Here is a 26,477-nt window from a genome sequence, read left to right on the forward strand (position 1 = left end):
AATTTGGAAAAAAATTTACATAGAATTTTATAACATTGAGTAAATAATTGAGCTTGTAATGAATGAGGCTGGGTCAGTTGGTGATTTATTTGGGAAAAAAAAAGTTAGTTTCCCACCTCACACAACATACAGAAATATTCAGATGGATTAAAATTGTGAATGTAAAGAAGAAAACCATGAAAATCCTGTAAGAAATATATAAATCTATTTTTATAATCTCAGGATGTAGAAGTCTTCATAAGGAGATTTTTTTTCAATAAAACCCGTAAAATCTATGTGACAGGTCTCAAACCTTCTTTACCTCTTCCTCCCTCTCCCACTCAATTGATGAATTTCTTATTTCAGCAAGAAAATATAAACAATCAGAAAACTATGCTCCTGATCTTTTTCACTAAACCTGCTTTTTTTAAAGTTTTTCTATTTCAGTATACAGCAACTCCACTCTAGTTGCTCAGGATAAAAACTGGAGTCATTCTTGACTACTCTCTCTCATATTCCAAGCAAAAATCTTCCTGGCTTGATGTATATAATATATTCAGAATCTAGCCATTTCTTATCACTTCCCCTTCCACTACCTTGATCCAAGCCATCAACATCATTAGCCTGCATTATTTAAATATCATCATAACTGGTTCCCCTGCTTTCATCCTTGTTCCTCTATAGATCTCTTTCCAAAACAGGTCCTGTGATATTTCTTAAAATTAATGTACAATCATGTTAACTCTTTCTTTTTGCTCCCCAATTCACTTAGGAGTAAAAGCTTCTACTATGATGATCTATAAGGCCCTAAATAATCTTTCTCCTATTACCAATCTAATCTCATCTCCTACTTAGTTTCACCTCACTCATTCTGTTTAACATACTGGCCTTATTTATGTTCTACAAACATGTCAGGTATGCTCCCGCCTCAGGTTTTTGTATGATATACTCTCTTACTGCAGACTAAGAGATTTGTATGATTTACTCTCTTACTCTGAATCTTATCAGACTTTCCCTTACTAACCTGTTTCAAAATATAACAATTTCCAGAAATTCCTATCATCAAGCCTTGTTTTACTTTTCATCATGAGATTTGTCACCTTCTAACATAATACAGACTTATTTATTCTGTTTATTGTATGTCTCCTTAACTAAATATAAGCTCATGTAGGCAGTAAAAGTTTGTCTGTTTTGTTCATGCTGTATCTCCAAGCACCTAAAACAGTACCTGGTACATCATACATACTCAATAGATATTTTATGAATAAATAAATGAATAAGTACATAATTTGCCTATGTAAAAATTTCAAACATCTATATAATGAAATACCCAGTAAACAATGCTATAAGACAAACAAGTAACTGGGAGAAAACATTTGCAACAAATACAACAGACAGTGGACGCATCTTCACTATTTATAAGGTACCTTTAGAAATCAGTAGGAAATACATAACCAAGTCCTCTCCTAAAAATGTGAGGCAAACAGTATGAATAGATAATTTACAAAAGAGTTAAAAACATGTGAAACCCCACTTGTAATCAGGAAAATTCAAATATAAACAATAATGATACACTACTTTTCACTCATTAGATTGGTAAAATTTAAAAATTGATAATACCCAATATTTGTAGAATGAGGAGAAAATCTCTTATACTAATCATGAAAGTATAAAAGTGTAGAATTATTTAATTGGAAAATTTGGCAGTAATTATAGATATTAAAAAGGGACATATATGCTGGTTTAGCAACTCTGCTCAGAATTTATTCTATGGTGATATTTACCAAAGATTCTTAAGATACACATGTAAGATATGGATAAGGATCTTCAGTGCATAATATGTTTGCAATCATGAACCTAGAAATAATTTTAGTATTCACAATGGCTAAATTAATTATAGTGAACCTCACAAAAATACTATATAATTATGAAAAATAATAAGGCATATATTTATAGGCTGACAAAGAAAGTTTGCCAAGATTTACTAAGTGATGACAGCCCGGTACAGAGCAGGTGTATAGTATTATTTTGTGTATATAAATTAAAATATGAGAAAACACCTACATTTGGAAGGTGTAGCATAATTAATAATTGGGGAAAAATATTTCCAATTTTAATAATAATATGCTTTCCATCATAATAAGATGCATTCTAATATTAGGCATTTTAGATGAAAAAAAGGAGTATTAAAATTGATGAAATATCATATATGCATGCAGATAAATGCATTTAGAAAACTTTTCTGGAAGAATACATGAGAAAATACTAAAAGTGGTTACCCTGGAGAAGAAGAACTGGGGATTTGGGGTTTGTGAACATGTAAAAAGGAGACTTTTTAGTTTACATCTTTTCATACTGGTTGTATTTTAAAATCAAATTCATATGTTACATTATTATAAATGTTTAAAAAGCCAGAAATTTAAATGCACTTATCCTTTGATCCAACAATTTCACTTTTATGAAGCTATACAGTACAAACAACTATATATACATGTCCACAGATATAATGTATGACGACAAAGAAAATTGTCTAAGACATACTGAAAAAAGAAATAAAAAGGGGGGAGTGATTAAACAACAGAATAGCATGCATATGATTCTACATATATACAATGCATAGAAAACATCCTAAATTCTATATGCATAAATATAAATGTGTAGAACAAGAATTCAAATGTATATATCAAGTATTGACAGTGGGCCTCTATGAGGAAAGGAATGGTAAAAACAGGATGGGGCATAAAGAAGATTTTCACTCTTACTCTTTATATACGTATATTATTTTTTAATAAAATAGTATGTTCATATGTTACTGGTAATATAGAAACATAACAGAGAAAATTAAAATTCACTTCAAGAAACTTTACATTGTTAAATGGGAATTAACATGTAGAAACTTCTCTTGATTATCTCTTTATAAAACATTGATCAATTAGACCATCAAAATATTTTTATATACTATTAAAATAAACATATATTTGCATATAATTCAGTAAATTCTTATTTCAGTGGGAACTTTCACTAATTCCATGAAAACTGAGTACCAAAATTCCTTTTCTAGTATTATTTAGGTCTGTGGTCTGAGTGCATGATTAAGGGGAAAAAAAAGTTCCTTTTGACATGGAACTAAACAGTTGTCAAATTCCTGTTAAGTCCAGTGATTCTGAAACAAATTCTAAATTGGATTACTTGAGAAACACCGCCAAAGTTTTCACATTGAAGAGAGAAGTAGAGGGAATTGTAAAACTGTATTCAGAGGACTATCTCAGACATGCAGTTAAGAATACTACTACATCATCATTAACTGTTTGTCACTTTGTTTATAAGTCTTTTCAAATTAGATAATAATAATATCATGACAAAGACCAACAACTCCATCACTAAAAAGGGATAAGGAGGCCACACAAAACTAGGCATTTAGATTATTGAAGCATACCCAGAAATTAAGATAGAAGAAAAACAAAGAAACCAGAAAGTTTTTCCCCTTTTTTTGGACTGACCACAAACCCTAAAACATATCTTCTTATCATCTAAGAGAAAAGAAAAGGAATAAATCTCTTATCCAGAATATACTGTGTCATTCTATAGTTTGTTTAATGAAAACTGAAGAATGAGCACAGTATTTAAGAAAATTCATATCTGCTCAAGTATATGCCTAAAGTGTGATTACCTTTGGACCAGGAAGACCTGGAAGACCAATGCCTGAAATACCAGGATCACCTTTGTCGCCTTTCTGTCCAGGTAATCCTGGGGAGCCAGGTTGTCCAGGAACTCCAGGAGGTCCAGGAGGCCCTTCCACACCCTGAGGCCCTGTTTAAAATATGTAACATATAATATTTTACAAAATATGCTTTACTTGTGGCTTATCTTATATGCATATGACCAAGCAGAAAGATTTTTTTAAAAACTCTGGAAACTCTAGGTTATGTAATAATGAGCCCCACAAAGAGAATTATATAAAAGCTTACATTTAAAAGAAGTTTAAATAAAAAGTAGTATAGCTGGAGAGAAGATATGTTTGTGAATTCTAACTTATAAGGTTTCTAAAACATTATCCCTTAATTCCCATCTTAAATATTTGTGTAACAAGATAGCTCTACCTACTGATTACCTCAGATAGTGTTTCAATCTGATTCTGTCAATACCAGTCTCTTTTCTGACAAAAAAAGAGATATTGAGCCACCTTTCATTAATGGGACTAAATATTTGGGAGATTTTCATCACTCACCTGGAAAACCCATATCACCGATGGTTCCTTTAAGTCCAGGAGGTCCTATAAGTCCTGGCTGTCCAGGGAGACCAGGGTTACCTTTGGGACCTAGAAAAGTCAAATTGGTAAAATTAAGACAATGCAGCAATATTGGAGTTGTCTGGTTTCACGGAATGGATAGTAATTAAATGCAAACATGATATTAGACAGATTAAATCTTAATATGTGATTAAGGTCCACAGATATAAACCAACATAAAACATCTCCTTGGGAACATATTACAATATAACCATGGTAATAGAGGTCTCCTAATAGAACCTTTCTTTTAAAAATTCCCATTATAGCAGCCCCTGTGCGCAGGAATGCTGGCCTCTGGTAGCCATATCACATTGTCATTGACTGGGAGCAGCAAAGAGGGAAGATTTTTGATTTCCTCAGGGGAAGAAGGATTTGGGAATGGAGAGGGGAGAGAGACAGAACTTTAGGTGGCTGAGAAAATTTGGCGATGTGAAGAGGGAGGAGAGATGAGTTGGGCGGCTCCTTGATGAGTGGAGTCTTGAGTCGTGGAACGTGGGTCTGGATGAGTTCTGTGAGGTAGTTCCTTCTTTGCGATCATCTACTCAACCTTCTCATCCCACTCCCTCCCCAGTACAACCTTCCATAAAGATCGATGTTGTGTTAAGTGCAAAAAAAAAAAAAAATTTAAAAAGTTACCAGAACACCTTGTTTCTTTCCCTAAAACAATTCCAATCACCTGAAGTGCTATTTGTTGTATATGTACAACTACCTTAATGTATTTTCACAGATAAATCCAATATAATAAGTCTGTTTTATAAAAAATTCAGAAATGGGCTTCTCATGTAGAGCCTGATTATATGAGATCAGGTGGTAACCTGCTATGATATAGTTTAGCACATTAGGGCCAGGGAGAGATTAGAGATGGTGGAAAGATGCTGGGCAGTGACCCCCAATAGGCATGGCTACTCTGTACATTTTTCCTATCACATAGGTGCTTGAGCTCTGTGATGTCATCTAGGTTTCTTTCCTAGGACCACAGTATTGCCTTAAACCTTTTTTATTTTTCTTTCACAATGACTTCCAACTTGGAAAAAAGAATGTAGAAGATGTGAGGGAGAGAAAGGAAGGGAGTTTCTTTCCAACACATCAAGGCCATGTGGTGTGGAGTCTAGAGCAAATAACTGAACTTAAGGGACTTTATAAGAATGGGGACCAGCTGCTCTTTATTTCCTTAGCAAACAAACTAAAAGAAAGTGGCTTAAGAAGAAACCAGAAAAAGTTTTATTAGGAATAAAAAAATGTTGACTATAAGAATGATTAATGCTGTAACTGACTACCAAGAGAATCTGTGAAATTTTCATGCCTAGAAATTAAAAAAAAAGAATCAATAGCCATCTGTTTTACATGGTTTAATGACTGACTTGTCTAAAGGCAAAAAACAAAAACAAAACAGGACAAGGTGAATTATTCAGGTTCTCATGGCATAATTGTCTCATTTATATACTTTACAATGAATGTAAACAAAGCACAACACCTTACTTGGATCACACTTCTGATTTTGTGTATACCCTGCTGCCACAAAAAGAAGAAACTGAATAATAAGGCAAAATATCCTATAAATCTTGACTGCGGAAACTAGAGCCAAATGACATTATTTTTGCCAAAAGTGAGCTCCATATTTCAGTAGCTACCCAAGCTTATTACCATGACCAAATCCACAGCATCTTCAAACATGAAAAATATTTATCCAGGATTCAGTGTCAACTAAGCAATTGCTACAAATGGCCTGTCACACTTACCTGGTGGTCCTGGTAATCCAGGTTGTCCACTCAGTCCAGGTTGCCCTGGGTCTCCAGGCAAACCCTGATAACCTTTTGGCCCTGAAACTCCAGGTATACCTTCCAAGAATTAGTAAAAGAAGACAAGTTAGGCTGATACTATTAATCCATGAAATAACTTTGGCAAAGCAAGCTGCTCAAGTGTTAAACTGTAAGTGAATTAGAGGAACTGGTAATATTCTCATACAGTATGAGCTATTACCACTGGACACACACTAAAATCCTTCACTTTTTATTTACCTACCATCAAAAAATTCAGAGCACTCAATAGTGAAGTGACTTTCCTATTGGGGCCTCATTTTCTTATAATTGAAAATGAAGAAATAAGGAATAAGGACAGATAATCTCTAGGTTATCTCTTAGATTCTGACTATATTTAATAAGACTATATATAGTAAAGGTCAAGTCTAGTTTACTGGCCCTATTACACAGGAAGCATAATTAAAACAGAAAAGAAGACTTCCAAAGGGTCAGCCAAGGAAGACATTTCATTTTAGCAACCATAAAAAGTTAGGTACCCCTGCCTCTTTCTTGACTATATACAAAACTGCATTAATATTTTTAGCTCTTTTTTGAGGAAAAATCCCACCAAATCCTGCTCACAGGGGAACTGATAAGATCTGTGTGCATTCACATACACTTATACATACACATGAATTGACAACATTGATGGATAGAACATGAAAAGAGCCACAAACTTTAATATAAGCTGCAGATACATAGATGTATCTAGTTTTAATATTCTATATTGCTTGAAAAGCTATTGTATATAGATTGAGTGCTGTTTTACATAATAATTTATACTTATCCATATTTTATGATGTTTTGCTATAAACATGTTATACTTCTACAAAAAGGAAAAGGATTTCTAAAAAAAATTTTTTTTAACTCCATATTATACTTTATGCCATATTTGTTTCTAATAAAATAACTCTAATGACACAATTGTTCCCTAGATCTACTTTCAGTGACTTCCCCCCGGGGCTGAGCTTGGCTGTTCGTACTCTAATACTTGTTTATTCTGCCAATATAAAATAACAGTGAACTGTATTTAAAAACCAAGTATGATATAGCTATCAAAATATAGCAGTACAACAATGTACCATTCATCCTCATCTGGTTTCAAGGAGAAAAAAATGAAAAGGACTAGCAAATTTTCTAAACACTAAAATTTGTTTTCCAAGTGATTGTGGCTACGTATCCTTTTCCTGTATTACTTTTTAGAAAGCCTGTAGTTGACTGCCTAAGTCTATTTTAAAACCTCACTCATGGTTAGCTAAAACAAAAGTTGATTGGTGAAACAGTATGAATCAAGTGAAAATTAATATTTATTACCAAAATTTGATGCATTTAAGTGCCTGTGTTGGTGAATTGTATATTATAGGTCACTTTTCATGCTACTTAAAAATTAAACTTCAGCTATACCAGGAAAAGCATTCATAAATAAATACATTCACTCACCTGGTAAGCCAGGTTCCCCCTTCTCTCCTTTTGAGCCCAGAAGATTTGGATCCATGGGTCCAGGAAGGCCTGGAAGGCCAGGCTCTCCTTTACTACCTTTTTCTCCGGCAGGGCCAGGAAGTCCTGGCTGACCTTGCAAGCCATCATCACCTAAAATCAATGTGTGTGAGAACACAATATATCAATTTTATCCATCGAAGATCAATGCATATAAAGACTTTTCATATGCTTCATAGTTGAGTAGGCCACTCGCCACTCAAAACACCTATGCACCTTGAACATAGTCCATGAGTTACTTGAGTGCATACACATTTTTACACTCAGATAACAATCCCTCCTTCTGGACTTCCTTGACAACAATAGAGGCTGACTATAAAAAATGAATGCTTAATCCTTATATTTTGTTATTTTCAGCTAAGCATTTACCATGTATCATGGAATCCAAACTAAACATGTAACCAAATCAAAAACAAGACCTATTTAAATGTCATGTTACATAGAAACAGAAGGAAGCATTGCTCATTTTAAAGCAATCATCTAAAGCAATCATCTAAAGTATGTATAGACATAAAGCTATGTTTAATTTTCCCTCTCACATACGTCTGGCAACAAACCCTATTTATTACCTTTAAGACCAGGAACACCACTCCTGCCAGGAATTCCCAAAGGTCCAGGTGGGCCTGGGGGTCCCATCATGCCCATTTCACCTTTGGTACCTTTGAAGAATATGAATAAGTAATGTTTGCCTTTGTTTGACTTAAGTAAGTTTTAAGATGTCAACTAGAAAACTATTGAGGGTTGGAGGCAGGACACTGTTAGGTTTTAAACTTTTTCACCTTAGTGTCCACTATTGCTGAATACTCATGAGTAAGGAGACTCACTCGGGTAGTTAATCTCTAAAGATGCCCCCCTGCCCAGTGAACCATATGTTCCAGTATACACTATCTAGTATAAACTCCTCCCCTGGAACTGGGACTTATTCTGAACCTCACACTTGACTAAATGACACGGTGTGATTCCCAAGCCTAGATCAACATAAGTCTTGCAGGCCAGTCACAGTGGCTCACGCCTATAATCCTAGCACTTTGAGAGGTTGAGGTGGGAGGATTGCTCAAGGCCAGGAGTTTGAGAGCAGCCTAAGCAACATAGTGAGACTCCATCACTACATAGAAAAAAATAAAAAAATAGCTGAGTGTGGTGGTATGTGCCTGTAGTCTCAGCTACTTGGGAAGAGGCTGAGGCAGGAGGATGGCTTGAGCCCAGGGGTTTGAGGCTGCAGTGAGCTGTGATCATGTCCCATTGCACTCCAGTTTGGGTGACAGAGTGCAACTCTGTCTCAGAAAAAAAAAAAAAAGGAGAAGGAAGGAAGGAAGGAAGGGAGGGAGGCAGAAAGACAGAAAAGACAGAAAGAGAAAGACAGAAAGCAAGAAAGCAAGAAAGCAAGAAAGCAAGAAAGCAAGAAAGCAAGAAAGCAAGAAAGCAAGAAAGCAAGAAAGCAAGAAAGAAAGAAAGAAAGAAAGAAAGAAAGAAAGAAAGAAAAAGAAAGTTCCTCAAACACTCACTTTTCTCTTTTGGGATCCTTTTTGTTGGAAGCCAGCTGCCATGGAAGGGGAGCAACTAGCCTTATACTACCGCAATGTGAGAAGCCCAAGCCATGTGAAGAGGCACCATGGATGATGAGATACCATGTGAGCCAATGAACACCCAGATGACAGAGAAGTGCCATCTTAGAAGTAGATCTTTCAGCCCCAAACACTCCAGTTGGCCACGTGGGTTAGAGATAAATGACTCAGTCAAGTCATCCCTTAATTCCGGAGCCACAGAATCTTCAGCAAAACTGAAAGGTTCATTTAAACCACTAAGTTTTGGGGTTGTTTGTTATACAGTAAAATATAACTGGAACTCTCACAGAGGAAAATGTGCAGTGAAAATAGCAAAGTAAGTTTCCTGCAGTCATAGATATTTAATACTCTTGCTTAAGGGATCACATCAATCTTGAAAAGTGTAACATGGAAATTATCTACCAAAGTCATATTAGTTTTATTTCCCTTAATCCAAATCAGAGAAAACTTTAAACAAATTACCTGGAAATCCAGAGGCACCTGCTTTTCCTGGAAGTCCTGGTGGTCCTGGAGGTCCTATAGGACCGGGTGCTCCAGGGATCCCTGGACTGCCTCTTTCACCTGGAGGTCCTGGAACATCAAGTCCAGGAGGTCCTGGATCCCCCTTCTCTCCTGGTATTCCATGTAAACCTAGTTAATACAATATCAATATTAATAAGTACTGAAGCAGTTTTAAAAGATGTATCTGGTTATATTTCTAGTAAACAGTGACAGAACCCTGTGTATAACAGACCTAAGACTGAGTTAGAGATACTTTTGACATCATGCACACAAAATAACTAAACAATCAAGCTTTAGGATTTTCAAGCAGATTCCTGTAAGAGAGTGCTTCTCAAATTATTTCTGATGAAAGGTCAATCTTTTCTTAACTCCTAGCTCATCAAGGACTAGTTTTTCTTAATGAAATACAATAAAAATTACTAAAACTGAAATAAAAAGCCAAAGACACACAATAAAAGCCTACTTTTTTGGTTATTATATTCAATAGATACAATTACATTATTAAATTGCTATAAAAGCTTCTAAATGCTTATTGTCGATGTTTGTATTAATCCTATTGCAGACCGATAACAGTTATTCAACACTGGTCTACTGATCACAATTAAATTTGTATTGTTATAATGTATTACAAATTATTAGTACACATTTCTAGGAGCCCCCAAAATTGTTGATTACTGAGTCACTTAAATGGACCTTCTAAATTTTGTTTTAGCTTTGTTTTACACATAGTTTTAATAATACATTAATAATACATTATTGTTAGTATTTTTCATCAGCTTTTGTTTCTCCAACCAATATTTTACAGAAAAAAATGACACAGCAAAAATTATTTAACCTTAGTAAGTTTCAGTAAGACTGATTCCCCCCAAAAACAAGGTGGTTAAAAAAGAATATGTTTATTGGAAAAGAATTACACTAAAAATACTGTGTAAATTCCCACTCCAAATCCTACTAGCCATGCGACTTATGTGAGTCACTTAACATTGTTGATCCTCATCTGCTAAATGAGGATTATCCCATAACCAATTGGAAACTAGGGGCTGAGCCAGATGATCATTTCAAGTGTCCTTTCAACAGTAAGATATAAATTTATTGTTGAAGATTCACTGGTGATTATTTTTGTAGAGAGTAAGACACTAGGGTTTTAAGATCTGTTTTATGTCATACTTCAGCATGGCCCTAAACCTACAAAATCCACTTTGAAGATTAGAGAATTACACTCAGTTGGCACAGTGGTGGTGGTTCCAATGTTGCCATTTTATAGTAAAATGCTATAAAAAGGAGAGAGAGATTTTATATCATATTTGTGAAAGATGATATGATGCTTAACAGTGAACATGATTATAGCTCTATATGGATCATTATCTATTGTTATATTATAGCTTACAAAGATTTTTAATAGTTGGGTTTTCAATATAAATAATTTATCTTTTGAAACATGCTCCAAGTGAGCAGTTCTACAAAATAAGGAAAATAAACCAAACAGTTAAATCTGGAGAAATGTTTGTTTTCCATGTTTAAAGCTTTACTTTAAGACATGGCTCTTGAGGAAGAACTACAGTACCTGGTAAACCTGATGTTCAAGAGGCAGGGAATTATAGTTTAGCAGCAACTTGAGCCAACCAAGCAGAAGTAAGTCGCAAAAAGATTCATTAGGTTAGGGGAAAAAAAAAACTAAGCGTTTATAGATTAGAACATAAAACTCTACAAACAGAAGTTACTAGACATTGATTCACTGCTATCATATATTAGGAATGAGTGAAAAAACTTATTCTAGGCATTTGCTTAGATGTTCATATAGCATATTCTGTAAATGAAATATATTTGCCAATAAAGACATAATAAAATATTTACATTCACAAAAGTATTATCTTTTGGTAAAGGTCAGCTTTATAACTGTTTATCTCTGACTTAATGATTTAAATAATCATGTTGGAATTTAAGCTCCTAAAGTTTAGTTCAAATTTCAAAATTAATTTAATTTTATTTTATCCTACAACAGGTTGGGTACAGATAAATCAATTATTAACAGATGATTATGGGAAACAATTTGCACGCACTAGGTAAGGATTTCTTTCTTTATTGTTATTATTAGTAGTAGTAATAACAGACATTATGCTGTACTTCCTTGCAAAGCATAGATTTTTTTCCATGAATACTGTCAGGAATACACATCTCAGTAAGATCCAGAATGAAGAAGTCAATATAAATTCCAAAGTTCTGCTAAATTTCCCCACAATAACCAGAATTATATGGATATGTCTACAGATGCAATATAGGGATATATTGCTGTTTTAATTTATTGGCAGCTGAATGGAACCAGTTTATAAAAAAAAAAGGAAAATTTCAAAAACATGTATTATTCATGAGAACTTTCCACACACACACATACAAATGCCCTCCTCTTACCCAAGGGTGTCATTGCCCCCTAAAGTGTTAAAAAACTATTTTCTCCTTCATCTATGAAAATGACATAAATAATTCATAAATATTTCCTAGGGTTTTGCTGTTGTTGTTTTGTTTGTTTTGATTCACAATAGTGGTGATGATTTTTTTTTCTTTAGCTGATTTAGCCATACACTTTTTCCTGAGACTGAAGAGGCATTATAACACATTTGGTTCTGGTTATGTAATGAACTGTGAGTATGAAATAGAGTATATTTAACCAATCTCTAAAAAAATTCAATAAGGCAGTAATTGCATAGGTAATGGCCAAAGAAAATAACGAGAATAGACGACCTCCATTTCTGACTGGGTTAGTAGGTCGTGAGATGAGAAATATTTTGTTTCTAGTACTTTGGCAATTTTTCTTTTATTTCCCTGCTATCAAATGCAAAACTGATATTCAAAGGGACCCTAACTTATAACCATGTGCTAAACGGTATAGTCTGCTTTGGAAAAGAGAAAGGCAAACAGTAAAAGCTTAATTAAATAATACAATACTTGAGTACAAAGGAAAGCCTGAAAAGCATAATGCAAACATTCTACAATAGAGAGATGACAGTAGAATATTTTGCATTGCTTCCTATTGCAAAATGAAGTTCAAGTATATTAAATAAGCTTATTACAAAAACATTGATAGCTATAGTTTCAGCTATGCAGCATAAGTCAGGTTTATCAAGATATAAGTAATAGTCTCCCTGATCACTTTATTATTGAGATTTATGGACACAAATAAGGATTTTTTAAAATGAATTAAGATAATATTCTACTTTGGTGATGTAAATAAAATTTGCTTAAAAAGTGAGTATACCAAGATGGTCGAATAGGAACAGCTCTGGAGTCAGTTCCCAGCAAGAACAACACAGAGGGTGAGTGATCACCACATTTCCAAATGAGCTATTACTGCCCACAGACCAGGAGATTCCTGGGCTGAAAAGCACCACGAGTTTACAGCACAGCTGTTTCAGCCGGCGCAGCAGGTCTCTGCACAAAAACTTACACAAACCTGGGCGGCCATTTCAACTGGTGCCTAGAATGCCTGGGAGACAGAGCTGCCCATTCAGCTGAAAAAAAGGGGGCTGAAACAGGGAGCCAGGTGATCTGGCTCGGCAGGTCCAACCCCCACAAAGACCAGCAATCTGAAACGCTCTGGATTGAGAGTTTCACAGCAAGTGTAGCTGGACCCAGGACAGTCCAGCTCTGTCGGGGGAAGGGAGTCCACCATTACTGAGGCAGTCCACCACTAGCAAGGCATTCTGCCATTACTGAGGCAGTCTGCCATTACTGAGGCAGACTGCCATATCTGAGGCAGTTCTAACTATACCTCTATTAAAAAAACTACAAGGAAGTTCACACAGCAGGTGGGCAGAGCACATGGCAGCTCAGCAATGCCTCTGCTGGCAGACTGTGACTAGGCTACCTCCTAGCTGGGCAGGGCATCTCTGAAAAAAGGCAGCAGCACATCAGGAACTTATAAATAAAGCCCCACCTCTCCAGGACAGAGCACCTGGGAAAAGAGGTGGTTATGAGTTCCACTGCAGCAGACATAAACATACCTGCCCAGCAGCTCTGCATGAAACAATGGAGCTCACAGCACAGCATTTCAGCTCCAATAAGGGGCAGACTGTCTCCTCAAGCAGCTCCCTGACCCCTATATATCCAAAGAGACACCTCATAAAGGAGAGCTCAGACTGACATCTGGTGGGTATTCCTGTGGGACAAAGATAATAGAAGAAGAAACTGGCAGAAACCTTTACTGTTCTGCAGCCACTGCAGGTGATCCCCAGGCAAGCAGGGTCTGGAGTGGACCTCCAGCAGTCCTAGAGCAGAGGGGCCCGACTGTTTGAAGGAAAACTGAAAAACTGAAAGAAACAACTTCATCATCAACAAAAAGGATGTCCACTCAGAGAACTCATATGAAAGTCACCAACCACAAAGACCACAGGTAGATCAATCCACAACGATGGGAAGAAACCAGCCCAAAAAGGATGAAAATACCCAAAACCAGAACACCTCTCCTCCTCCAAGGGATCAAAACTCCTCACCAGCAAGGGAACAAAGCTGGATGGAGAATGAGTCTGATGAATTGACAGAAAAAGGCTTCAAAAGGTGGGTAATAAACTTCTCTGAGCTAAAAGAACATGTTCTAACACAATGCAAAGAAACTAAGAACCATGAAAAAAGGTTTGACGAAATGCTAATGAGAATAGACAGCTTAGAGAAGAATATAAATGACCTGATGGAGCTGAAAAACACAACATGAGAACCTCGTGAAGAACACACAAGTTTCAATAGCCGAATCGACCAAGCAGAAGAAAGGATATGAGAGACTGAAGATCAACTCAATGAAATAAAACTAGAAGGCAAGATCAGAGAAAAAAGAGTGAAAAGAAATGAACAAACCCTCCAAGAAATATGGGATTATGTGAAAAGACCTAATTTATGTTTGATAGGTGTACCTGAATGTGACGGAGAGAGTGAATCCAAGCTGGAAAACATCCTTCAGGACATTATCCAGGAAAACTTCCCCAACCTAGTAAGGCAAGCCAATATTCAAGTCCAGGAAATACAGAGAACACCATAAAGATATTCCTCAAGAAGAGCAACCCCAAGACACATAATTGTCAGATTCACCAGGGTTGAAATGAAGGAAAAAATGCTAAGGGCAGCCAGAGAGAAAGGTCAGGTTACACACTAAAGGAAGCCCGTCAGACTCACAGCAGATCTCTCAGCAGAAACCCTACAAGCCAGAAGAGAGTGGGGGCCAATATTCAACATCTTTAAAGAAAAGAAATTTCAACCTAGAATTTCACATCCAGCCAAACTAAGCTTCATAAGTGAAGGAGAAATAAAATCCTTTACGAACAAGCAATTGCTGAGAGATTTCATCACCACCAGGCCTGCCTTACAAGAGCTCCTGAAAGAAGCACTAAACATAGGAAGGAACAACCAGTACCAGCCACTCGAGAAATGTACCAAATGGTAAAGAGCATCAACACGATGAAGAAACTGTGTCAACTAATGGGCAAAACAACCAGCTAGTATCAAAATGGCAGGATCAAAATCACACATAGCAATATTAACCTTAAATGTAAATTGGCTAAATGCCCCAATCAAAAGAAACGGACTGGCAAATTGGATAAAAAGTCAAAACCCATCAGTGTGTTGTATCCAGGAAACCCATCTCACATGCAAGGACACACATAGGCTCAAAATAAAGGGATGGAGGAAGATTTATCAAGCAAATGGAGAGCAAAATAAAAGCAGGAGTTGCAATCCTAGTCTCTGAAAAAATAGACTTTAAACCAACAAAGATCAAAGTAGACAAAGAAGGGCATTACATAATGGTAAAAGGATCAATGCAAGAAGAACTAATGATCCTAATATATATGCACCCAATACAGGAGAACCAAGATATATAAAGCAAGTTCTTAACGACCTACAACGAGACTTAGACTCCCAGACAATAATAGTGGGAGACTTTAACGCTCCACTGTCAATATTAGACAGATCAATAAGACAGAAAATTAACAAGGATATCCAGGACTTGAACTCAGATATGGACCAAGTAGACCTAATAGACATCTACAGAAATCTCTACCCCAAAACCACAGAATATACATTCTTCTCAGCACCACATCACACCAACTCTAAAACTGACCACATAATTGGAAGTAAATCACTCCTCAGCAAATGCAAAAGAATGGAAATCATAACAATCTCTCAGACTACAGTGCAATCAAATTAGAATTCAGGATTAAGAAACTAACTCAGAACTGTACAACTTCATGGAAAGTGAACAACTGGCTCTTGAATGTTGACTGGATAAACAATGAAATGAAGGCAGAAATAAAGATGTTCTTCAAAAACAACAAGAACGAAGACAGAACACACCAGAATCTCTGGAACACATTTAAAGCAGTGTCTAGAGGGAAATTTATAGCAATAAATGCCCACCAGAGAAGCGAGGAAAGATCTAAAATGTACACCTTATCATCAAAATTGAAAAGCTAGAGGAGCAAGATCAAAAAAACTCAAAAGCTAGCAGAAGATAAGAAATAACTAAGATCAGAGCAGAACTGAAGGAGATAGAGACACAAAAATCCCTTCAAAAAATGAATAAATCCAGGGGCTGGTCTTTTGAAAAGATCAACAAAATAGACAGACCACTAGCCAGATTAATAAAAAAGAAAAGAGAGAGTAACCAAATAGATGCAATAAAAAATGATAAAGGGGATATCAACACTGATTCTGCAGAAATACAAACTACCATCAGAGATTACTACAAACAACTCTATGCACATAAACCAGTAAACCTGGTAGAAATTGATAAATTCATGGACACTTGCACCCTCCCAAGCCTAAACTGGGAAGAAGTCAAAACCCTGAAGAGACTAATAACAAGGGCTGAAGTTGAGGCAGCAACTAATAGTCTAGCAACCAAAAAATGTCCAGGTCCAGACGGGTTCACAGCTGAATTCTATGGGATATACAAAGAGGAGCTGGTACTATTCCTTCTGAAACTATTGCAAACAGTCCAAAAAGAGGGAATCCCTCCCAAATCATTTTATGAGACCAACATCATCCTGATACCAAAACCTGGCAGAGACTCAACAAAAAAAGAAAACTTAAGGCCAATATCCATGATGAACATAGATGCAAAAATCTTCAATAAAATACTGGCAAACAGATTGCAACAGCACATCAAAAAGCTTATCCATCACAATCAAGTGGGCTTCATCCCAGGGATGCAAGACTGGTTCAACATACACAAGTCTATAAATGTAATCCACCACATAAACAGAACCAAAGACAAAAACCACATGATTATCTCAATTGATGCAGAGAAGGCCTTTGACAAAATTCAACAGCCCTTTATGCTAAAAACTCTCAATAAACTAGGTATTGATGGAACATATCTCAAAATAATGAAAGCTATTTATGACAAACCCACAGCCAATATCATACCGAATGGGCAAAAACTGGAAGCATTCTCTTTGAAATCTGGCACTAGACAAGGATGCCCTCCCTCACCACTCCTTTTTAATATAGTATTGGAAGTGCTAGACAGAACAATCAGGCAAGAAAAAGAAATAAAGAGTATTCAATTAGGAAAGAGGAAGTCAATTGTCTCTATTTGCAGACAACATGATTGTATATTTAGAAGATCCCATCGTCTCAGGCCAAAATCTCCTGAAACTGATAAGCAACTTCAGCACAGTCTCAGGATAAAAAAATCAATGTGCAGAAATCACAAGCATTCCTATACACCAATAACAGACTTAAAGAGAGCCAAATCAAGAACAAACTGCCATTCACAATTGCTACAAAGAGAATAAAATACCTAGGAATACAACTAACAAAGGATGTAAAGGACTTCTTCAAGGAGAACTACAAACCACAGCTCAAGGAAATAAGAGAGGACACAAATAGATGGAAAAACATTCCATGCTCATGGTTAGGAAGAATCAATATTGTGAAAATGGCCATACTGCCCAAAGTAATTTACAGATTCAATGCTATCCCCATCAAGCTACCTATGACCCTCTTCAGAGAACTGTAAAAAAACCACCTTAAACTTCATATGGAACCAAAAGAGAGCCCACATAGCAAAGACAATTCTACGCAAAAAGAACAAAGCTAGAAGCATCACGCTACCTGACTTCAAACTACACTACAAGGCTACAGTAATCAAAACAGCATGGTACTGGTACCAAAACAGACATATAGACCAATGGAACAGAAAAGAGGCCTCAGAAGCAATGTCACATATCTACAACCATCTGATCTTTGACAAACCTGACAAAAACAAGCAATGGGGATAGGATTCTCTGTTTAATAAATGGTGTTGGGGAAACTGGTTAGCCATGTGCAGAAAGCAGAAACTGGACCCCTTCCTGACACCTTACACTAAAATTAACTCCAGATGGATTAAAGACTTAAACATATGACCTAACACCATAAAAACCCTAGAAGAAAACCTATTCAGGACATAGGCATAGACAATTACTTCATGACTAAAACACCAAAAGCATTGGCAACAAAAGTCAAAATAGACAAATGGAATCTAATTAAACTAAAGAGCTTCTGTACAGCAAAAGAAACAATCATTAGAGTGAACCGGGAACCAACAGAATGGGAAAAAAATTTTTGCAATCTATCCATCTGACAAAGGGCTAATATCCTGAATCTACAAAGAACCAAAACAGATTTACAAAAACAAACAAACAAACCCATTCAAAAGTGGGTGAAGGATATGAACAGATACTTTTCAAAAGAAGATATTTATGAAGCCAACAAATATATGAAAAAATGCTCATCATCACTGATCATTAGAGAAATGCAAATCAAAACCACATTGAGATACCATCTCATGCCAGTTAGATGGTGATCATTAAAAAATCTGGAGACAACAGATGCTGGAGAGGATATGGAGAAATAGGAACACTTTTACAGTTTGTAGAAGTGTAAATTAGTTCAACCATTGCGGAAGACAGTGTGGTGATTCCTCAAGGACCTAGAAATAGGAATTCCACTTGACCTAGCAATCCCATTACTGGGTATATATCCAAAGGATTATAAATCATTCTTCTATAAAGACACATGCACCCGTATGTTCGTTGCAGCACTGTTTACAATAGCAAAGACCTGGAACCAACCCAAATGCCCATTGATGATAGACTGGACAAGGAAAATGTGGCACATATACACCATGGAATACTATGCAGCCATAAAAAATGACGAATTTGTGTCCTTTTTAGGGACATGGATGAATCTGGAAACCATAATTCTCAGCAAACTGACACAAGAACAGAAAACCAAACACCGCATGTTCTGACTCATTGGCGGGTGTTGACCAATGAGAACACATGGACACAGGGAGGGGAGCATCACATACTGGGATCTGTTGGGGGGAATAGGGGAGGGACAGCGGAGGATAGGCAGGTTGGGGAGGGAGAACATGGGGAGAAATGCCAGATATAAGTGATGAGGGAATGGAGGCAGCAAACCACATTGCCATATAGGTACCTATGCAACAATCCTGCATGTTCTGCACATGTACCCCAGAACCTAAAGTACAATAAAAAAAAAACATATATATATATATATATATATATAAAGTGAGTATATGTGGCATGTGTAAATATGAAATGTGGTCCATCCCATAGTAAAAAAAAAAAAAAGTACTGTGCTTTGAGAACATTTCTATATTAAGAGTGAATTCAATACATTTTCTTGCTAGCTGCTGTTAATTTCATTTGTTTGTTGAACCATATTAACATCTTGAATACTATGGCTATACATATATTTATTTAAAAATATATGAAGTTTAATTCAGCATTATTACTTTTCTTCCTGCCCATCCCATTTGTATTTTATTAATCAATATTCTTATACATATATTATATTTATATCTATATTGTATTTATATCTATGTAATATTTATCTATATATTATATCTGGTTACAAGTCCTTTGTCAGATAGATGATATGATAGAGGGAGAAAGAGAGAGAGAACATTAGATAAATAATACATTATAAGGTATCAGGTAAATCTGAAAGAGTATGACGCATGTGTTAACATATTTGTGTTTTGTTTAGATTCATATTGATAGTGTTCCCTTTTTTATTCTCACTTAGCTGTGACTTAAGAATTCAAACAGCTTCTAAAGACTCATGCACTTTCTGGAACTGAAATAAATGACAAAACACCATAGGAGTAATAAATTCGTTACATCCACCTCTGTAAAACAGCAGTGGTTGGGCACAAGGAGCTCACGCCTTTAATCCCAGCACTTTGGAAGGCCAAGGTGGGCAGATCATCTGAGGTCAGGAGTTTGAGACCAGCTTGGTCAACATTGTGAAACCCCATGTCTACTAAAAATACAAAAATTAGCTGGGCGTGGAGGCGCACACCTGTAATCCCAGCTACTCGGGAGACTGAGGCAGGAGAATTGTTTGAACCCAGGAGGTGGAGGTTGCAGTGTGCCAAGGTTGTGCCATTGCACTCCAGCCTGGGCAACAAGAGTAAAACTCCGTCTCAAAAGAAACAAACAAAAAAAAGTAGGTCAAGCCTTTAATGACCAACCTAAAAATAAGTACTTTTTCTCAAGATCCCTCTGCTATGCTAGTTGGACAGAAAGTTTTTTCCATAAGTGATAAAGCAACTATTTATAACAACCTGGTTCAAAGCAACACTAAGTTTTCTTAGTTTTAAATCAGTAGTGACATATTCAGGATCATAAAAAGGTATAATGTGCCATATAATAAATTGTAAAATAGTACATAAATGAAAATAACCTTTACAAGCTTTTTATATTGTTAACTTGTGTTTCTAAATTTTTAGAATAATAACAAAATATCTACTGTCATTTAAGGTCAGGAAATATATAGCCATTGCTTCAAATAAACGTATGCGCATCTGAACCATGTGTTTAAGCCTGCAGATGTATTCGTGTGAATTAAGGAACAACTAAATGTTTCATATTTGTTTTAATTTCATAAATTATTATGGTATTTTGCAATAACATGTGCTGGCCCCAAGGTGGCCTTCACTTTATCTGCCTAGATTAAGATAATGAGAATTCACATCACCAGACAGTTCAGAATCCAGAAATTCAATCTGCTTTCACACAAAGTTAGAGAAATCATATGATTTCCTATCTATAGAGGCAAACCCATTGGGTTACATGTTGATAAAAGACTTTTTTGAGTATCCAATACAAAATATTAAAAGTAAAGATTTGCAGTGATGATGAATTGCAAAGTGATTTCTAGTTTGGGGGCAAAAAGGGGAAAAACACTCAACTTATTTATGGAAAAGAAAAAGAAAATGAGAATGCCTAAAATATATTTTTATAGAAAGTTTTGCTGAAACTTAACTCGAGTTCTCATGTGCTAAGAAGTGTTAAGAGGTTCCACAAAGGTCTATTAATGATGTACAGCTACTCAGATCCGAAATGATCAGCACTAGAAGTTTCTAGGCCTCTGCTTCCATAACTATGTCTAGCTCAACAATTACATATCAATAACACCACACTGCAATTGCATTATTGGAAATACATCAATTTTAGATGAATGCAGAGGGGAAATATCAGGGATTAAAGTAGATTTTATGCTAGGTCCTGTACTTTTCCACTTTTTTTTTTAAATAGAGATGAGGTTTCTCAATGTTGGTCAGGCTGGTCTTCAACTCCCGACCTCAGGTGATCCCCCTGCCTCAGCTTCCCAAAGTGCTGAGATTACAGGCGTGAGCCACCGCGCCTGGCCACTTTTCCACTTTTATAAAATTATACACATAGATACATTGCCTCGTAAGTCTTTTTTCTGGAAGACTGTTTGTGGGTTTCATTTTTTTGATGAGTTGACCAATATATATATTATGAGTGCTACAAAATGCACATTTACTGTAATCTTACCAGGTTGGCCTATTGGCCCAGGAATCCCTGGTGGTCCTGGTGGTCCCTGAACACCTATTCCTGGAAGCCCAGGAGGTCCCATTGGTCCAGGTTGTCCACTTGGTCCAACATCACCTTTAAGAAATAAATACAGTTTAGATATTGAAAGCAACAGCTGAGTCACTAGTCCTTGGGAACCACATCATATTAAGCAATGATATTGAAAATTTGGACATTCATTCAGCAAGAAGAGTACACATAACTATCCAGAGCAGAGGATAGGGAATCCATTAATAGTTACAGTATTATAATTTAACATATGCTGATCACTGCTTCAATACTTAAATCAACTTCACAAAAAAGTATAAAATATTACAAACCACACATTCCTTCTACTTGTAACTCATTGTGAACAATTATTTAAAGTTTAAACTATATTTTCAAACGACCTGCATTTTAAGATAGATAACCTTCAACATTTTCCTTTTTACTAACTCAGGGCCATGGCATATAAACATGTTCAAGCTTCTTCCATCATCAGTAAAACATCTCTTTGACATTAGAAATTTCACTGTCCGTCTCTATCTTCTGTCTGTCCCTCTGTCATTCCCACTTTGAACAATTTTTACGTGTACTAAAATTCTGTCTTTTTAGTGTACACTTTGACGAGTTTTGACAAAGTTATATAGTCATATGAACACCACTAAATCAAGACATAGAACATTTTCATCAATGTAAAAAAGCCCCTGTGTACTGTAGTCAACTCATCCCCACATCCCAATTCCCTGGCAACCACTGATCAATTTTATGTCTTACAGATTTTTCTTTTGCAGAATGTTATACAAATGCATCCATATAGTATGTAGCCTTTTGACTATGTCCTCCTTCACTTAATACAATGCATTTGAGATTCACCCATGTTGTTGTGTGTATCAGTAGTTACTTTTTATTGCTGGTTATTAGTCCATCAGATGAATATGTACATTTTGTTAATCTTTTTGCCATCTGAGGCACATTTGGGGTGTTTACAATTATTGGTGATTATGAATTAAGCTGCTATGAACACTGATCTACAAGTTTTCATGTGAAGCTTCACATTTTTCTTGGAAGTAGAATTGCTGTGTCATGTGGGAAGACAACGTTTAACTATATAAGAAATTGTCAAACTCTTTCTCAAAGTGGCTGCACCACTTTGCATATTAACTAGCATCCTTAGAAGAACTTAGTTATTCTCAGTTATCCATTTTTAAAAAAGGTCAGTTCTAATATTTAAGAAGTGATATCTCATTGTGGTTTTAACTTGCATTTCCCAGATGACAAATTATATTGACCTTCTTTGCATGGGCTTGTTAGCCATTCTTTGGTGAAGTATCTACTCAAATTGTTTGCCCATATTTCCAACTATATTTTAAAATTTGGTTGTTTGTTTTCTTATTGAGTTTTGAGAGCTCATTATATACTCTGATTATAAGTCCTTTGTCAGATATATGATATGAAAATACAGTTAATTTTAATAAAGTCCAATATATCCTATTTTTTTCTTTTATGAATTACCCTTTTGGTATTCTATCTAACAAGTTTTTGCTTAACATATAATAACAGAGTTTTCTCTTATGCTTTCATCTAAAACAAGGGATGACAAAGTACTTCCCATGGGCTAAATATGATCTATAGGCCTGTTTTTGTGCTGCCTACATGCTAAAAATGTTTTTTACATTTTTAGAGGGTTGTTAAAAAAAAAAGAATATGTGACAGAATCCATATATGTAGCCCATAAAGACTAAAATATTTACTCTATAGCTCTTTGCAGAAAAAGTTTGCCTGCTTCTGTCCTAGAAGTTTGATAATTGTTAGGTTTTACGTTTAGGTCTCTGATCCATTTGGAGTTAAATTCTGTGCAAGGTATGAAGTGCAGGTAGAGGTTTGTTATGTTGGTTTGTTTGTATTTTTTTGCATATGGATGTGCAATTGCTTTATGTTTTAGCAGCATTTGTTGAAAAGACTTATCTTTCTGTTGAAATTGCCTTAGCAATTTTGTCAAAAATTAAATATGTGGGTGTATTTCTAGACTCTATTATGTTACAATGATCTATTTGTCTATATTTCACATATACCACACTATCATAATTATCATAGCTTTATTTTAAGTCTTAACATCAAGACTATGAATTGTCCAACTTTGTACTTCTTTCTCAAAATCGTTTTGGCTATTCTAGGTCATTTTTTATCCATATAAATTTTAGAAGAAAAACTGTGTGTTCTTCTTTCAATCTACAGATGTATTTGGAGAGAACTGATATCTCAACAATATCCATGAACACAATATACCATTCCATTTATTTAGGTCTCTGATTTCTGTCAACAGTGTTTTATAATTTTCCACATACAAAGCCTACACATTTTTGTTAGACCTATGCATACCTAAGCACTTCATGTTATTTGATGCTATTGTATATTATACTGTTTTAATTTTTATTTGTAGTTGTTCATTGACAGTATATAAAAACAAAATTTATTTTTTATATATTTGCTTTGTTCTATGACCCTACTAAATTTACCTTTTAGTTCTAGGAGCTTTTTGTAGATTTATTAGGGTTTTCTAAGTATAAAATCATGCCAGCTATGAAAACACAGTCTTATTTCTTCCTTTCCACCCTGTGGGCCCTTCATTTCTTTCTTTCTTTCTTTTTTTTTTTTTTTTTTTTTTTTTGTCTTATAACATTGGCTAGGACTTCCAGTACAATACTGAAAAGGAATGGTAACAAATAACATGTTTGTGTTGTTACATAACTTTGGGTAAAAGTATTCAGTCTTTCACCACTGAATATTTTGGATCAAGATTTTGTAAATGTCCTTTATCATGCTAAGGAAATTCCCTTTTATTCCGAATTTTCCAAGACTATTTTTTGAGGAATGAATTTTGAATTTTATTAAATACTTTTGAGGATTTATTGAAATTATAATATAGTTTTTCTTCTTTACTCTGTTGATGTGGCAAATTACATTGATTTTCAGATGTCAAACCAGCCTCTATTCTAAGGATAAGCCTTACTTCATTGTAGTGTACTATCCTTTTCATATATTGCTGGATTTGATTTGCCAAAATTTTCTTGAGGATTTTTATGTCTATGTTAATCAGAGACACTGGTCTACAGCTTTCTTTTCTCATAATGTCTTTGCCTGCCCTTGATATTAAAATAATGCTGGTCTTATATAATGGTTGGAAAGTTATCCCTCCAGTTCTATTTTTGGGAAGAGATTGTGTAGCATTGGTGTTATTGCTTCTTTAAATGTTTGTAGAATTTACCAGTGATGCCATCTGGTTATGTAGTTTTCTTTGTTGGTGAGTTTTTAACTACAACTAAATTTTTAAAAAATAGATTCCTGGATTACCTATGTATTCTTTAGTGAGCTTCAATAATTTACATCTTTCAAGAAATTAGTCCATTTCATCTAAATTGTCAAAATTACGGGCATGCGGGCATGCAGTTGTTTGTCCTATTTGTTTGATACAGATTTTTTGTTATCATAAATTACATACATTTGTATTTCTTTCAACATTTCCAAGCACACAATATTTCTCACAATAATGCCTTTGGATGTTATTCCTGCTGCCTGGAACACCCTTCTCTTAAGACCAAATTCAACAGTCACTCTCTACATGAAACCTCTCCAGGTACCTTAGATAAGGCCCTGAACAGAAGTAATATATGAGGTAAACTGAATCCTTCCAAAGTCATGTTTTTTTTCTCTTATGTATAATCTGATTCTAACATTCTCCTTACACACATTTTCTTCCTCATATAGATATATCATCATGGGTATTAGCCTTATTAATTTATTATTGGTCACTACATTGTTTTGAAAGTGTTATATCAACCTTTCCTACAGTTGAGTAACTGAGTTCTAATACCCAGTCATTGCTGTGTGGTGTGTGTTTAATAGGTGAACTTTTATTGTGATCTGCTTGCTGAGTTTTGACTGTAGTCTATTGATCCAAAATATTAGTGATACATATTCATAGAAGTTCCCATTGAGATAACCACTATCATGGTGATGCTACCTAGATTTTCTTACAGTAGAGAGCAATCTTTGAGATCTTCAAAATCAGAATCTATGCCTTTGAGTTTCTAGTGACTCAACTATTACCTGGCATAGAACATAATAAATGTTTTAAGAATGAAGGAATTACATGGCAGAATATCCAAAACACTTATTCTTCCAGCGCCTAAAGAACTGTAATCGGGTTTTAATAATTGAGAATTACTCCTATGAGGATATGGGAATGCCATATCCTAATTTCCTTCCGAAGATTAGGCAAATATCTGTTAAGTTCATATTTAAATAGCCTTCAATTCATTTCTTCACTACCACTGTATCTCAAGAACATATATAAACAAAATATAGTGAGTGGGTAACTTCTACAGGCAGACTGTTTGCCACATATCATTTTGAATATCTTTCTCTGAAATTTTTGTTGTTACATGTCTATAGTTAGGGGAGATAACTGATGGAAAACACAACTTGTAACTTTGAGTGCTACAGTTTACAGTTGGCCCAAATTATTTAGTAAAAAACAGAAAGGTATTTTTTTAAAGAGCTTATCTAAGAAGAGTTTATATTGGGCTAATCAGAGGCTTTTGCTGGCAGAATACAATGTAGCCTCTTTAAAATTGGATTCGGTGAGGATCCAAGATGGCCAGTTAGGAGCAGCTCAGGATTGCAGCTCCCAGTGAAAGCGCAGAGGGTGAGTGGACGCCGCATGTCCAGACAGATTTTTATTGCCCGCAGACCAGGAGATTCCCAGGCGGAGGAGCCCCACAGGTCGCCAGCACGGCTGTTTTGGCTGGCGCAGCGGTTCCCAGTGCAGAGTAAACAGGACTGTGTGTCCTGTTAGCCAGCAAGTTCCCAGTGCAGAGTAAACGGGACTGTGTTCCCACTTAGCCAGCAAGGGGAGCTGAAACAGGGAGCCAGGCCAGGAGATTCCTGGGCAAAAAAGCGCCACGAA

The 26,477-nt window shown here is 35.6% G+C and overlaps 1 protein-coding gene across 1 annotated transcript in view; it reads right to left on the reverse strand.

The window, feature by feature from the left end:
- The window catches only part of COL4A5 (collagen type IV alpha 5 chain), a 291,027-nt gene that overhangs the window by 69,180 nt on the left and 195,370 nt on the right, over window positions 1-26,477 (reverse strand). Inside the window, exons 30-36 of the mRNA XM_012451706.2 lie at window positions 21,491-21,604; window positions 9,591-9,758; window positions 8,133-8,222; window positions 7,507-7,656; window positions 6,007-6,105; window positions 4,208-4,297; window positions 3,650-3,789 (exon numbers count right to left, since the gene is read on the reverse strand). Coding sequence (XP_012307129.1) covers window positions 3,650-3,789; window positions 4,208-4,297; window positions 6,007-6,105; window positions 7,507-7,656; window positions 8,133-8,222; window positions 9,591-9,758; window positions 21,491-21,604 — 851 coding nt within the window. The remainder of the gene's footprint in view (window positions 1-3,649; window positions 3,790-4,207; window positions 4,298-6,006; window positions 6,106-7,506; window positions 7,657-8,132; window positions 8,223-9,590; window positions 9,759-21,490; window positions 21,605-26,477) is intronic.

This window comes from Aotus nancymaae, unplaced genomic scaffold (genome assembly GCF_030222135.1).
Source record: "Aotus nancymaae isolate 86718 unplaced genomic scaffold, 86718_ANA_hifiasm-v0.15.2.pri h1tg000004l, whole genome shotgun sequence".
Taxonomy (NCBI): domain Eukaryota; kingdom Metazoa; phylum Chordata; class Mammalia; order Primates; family Aotidae; genus Aotus; species Aotus nancymaae.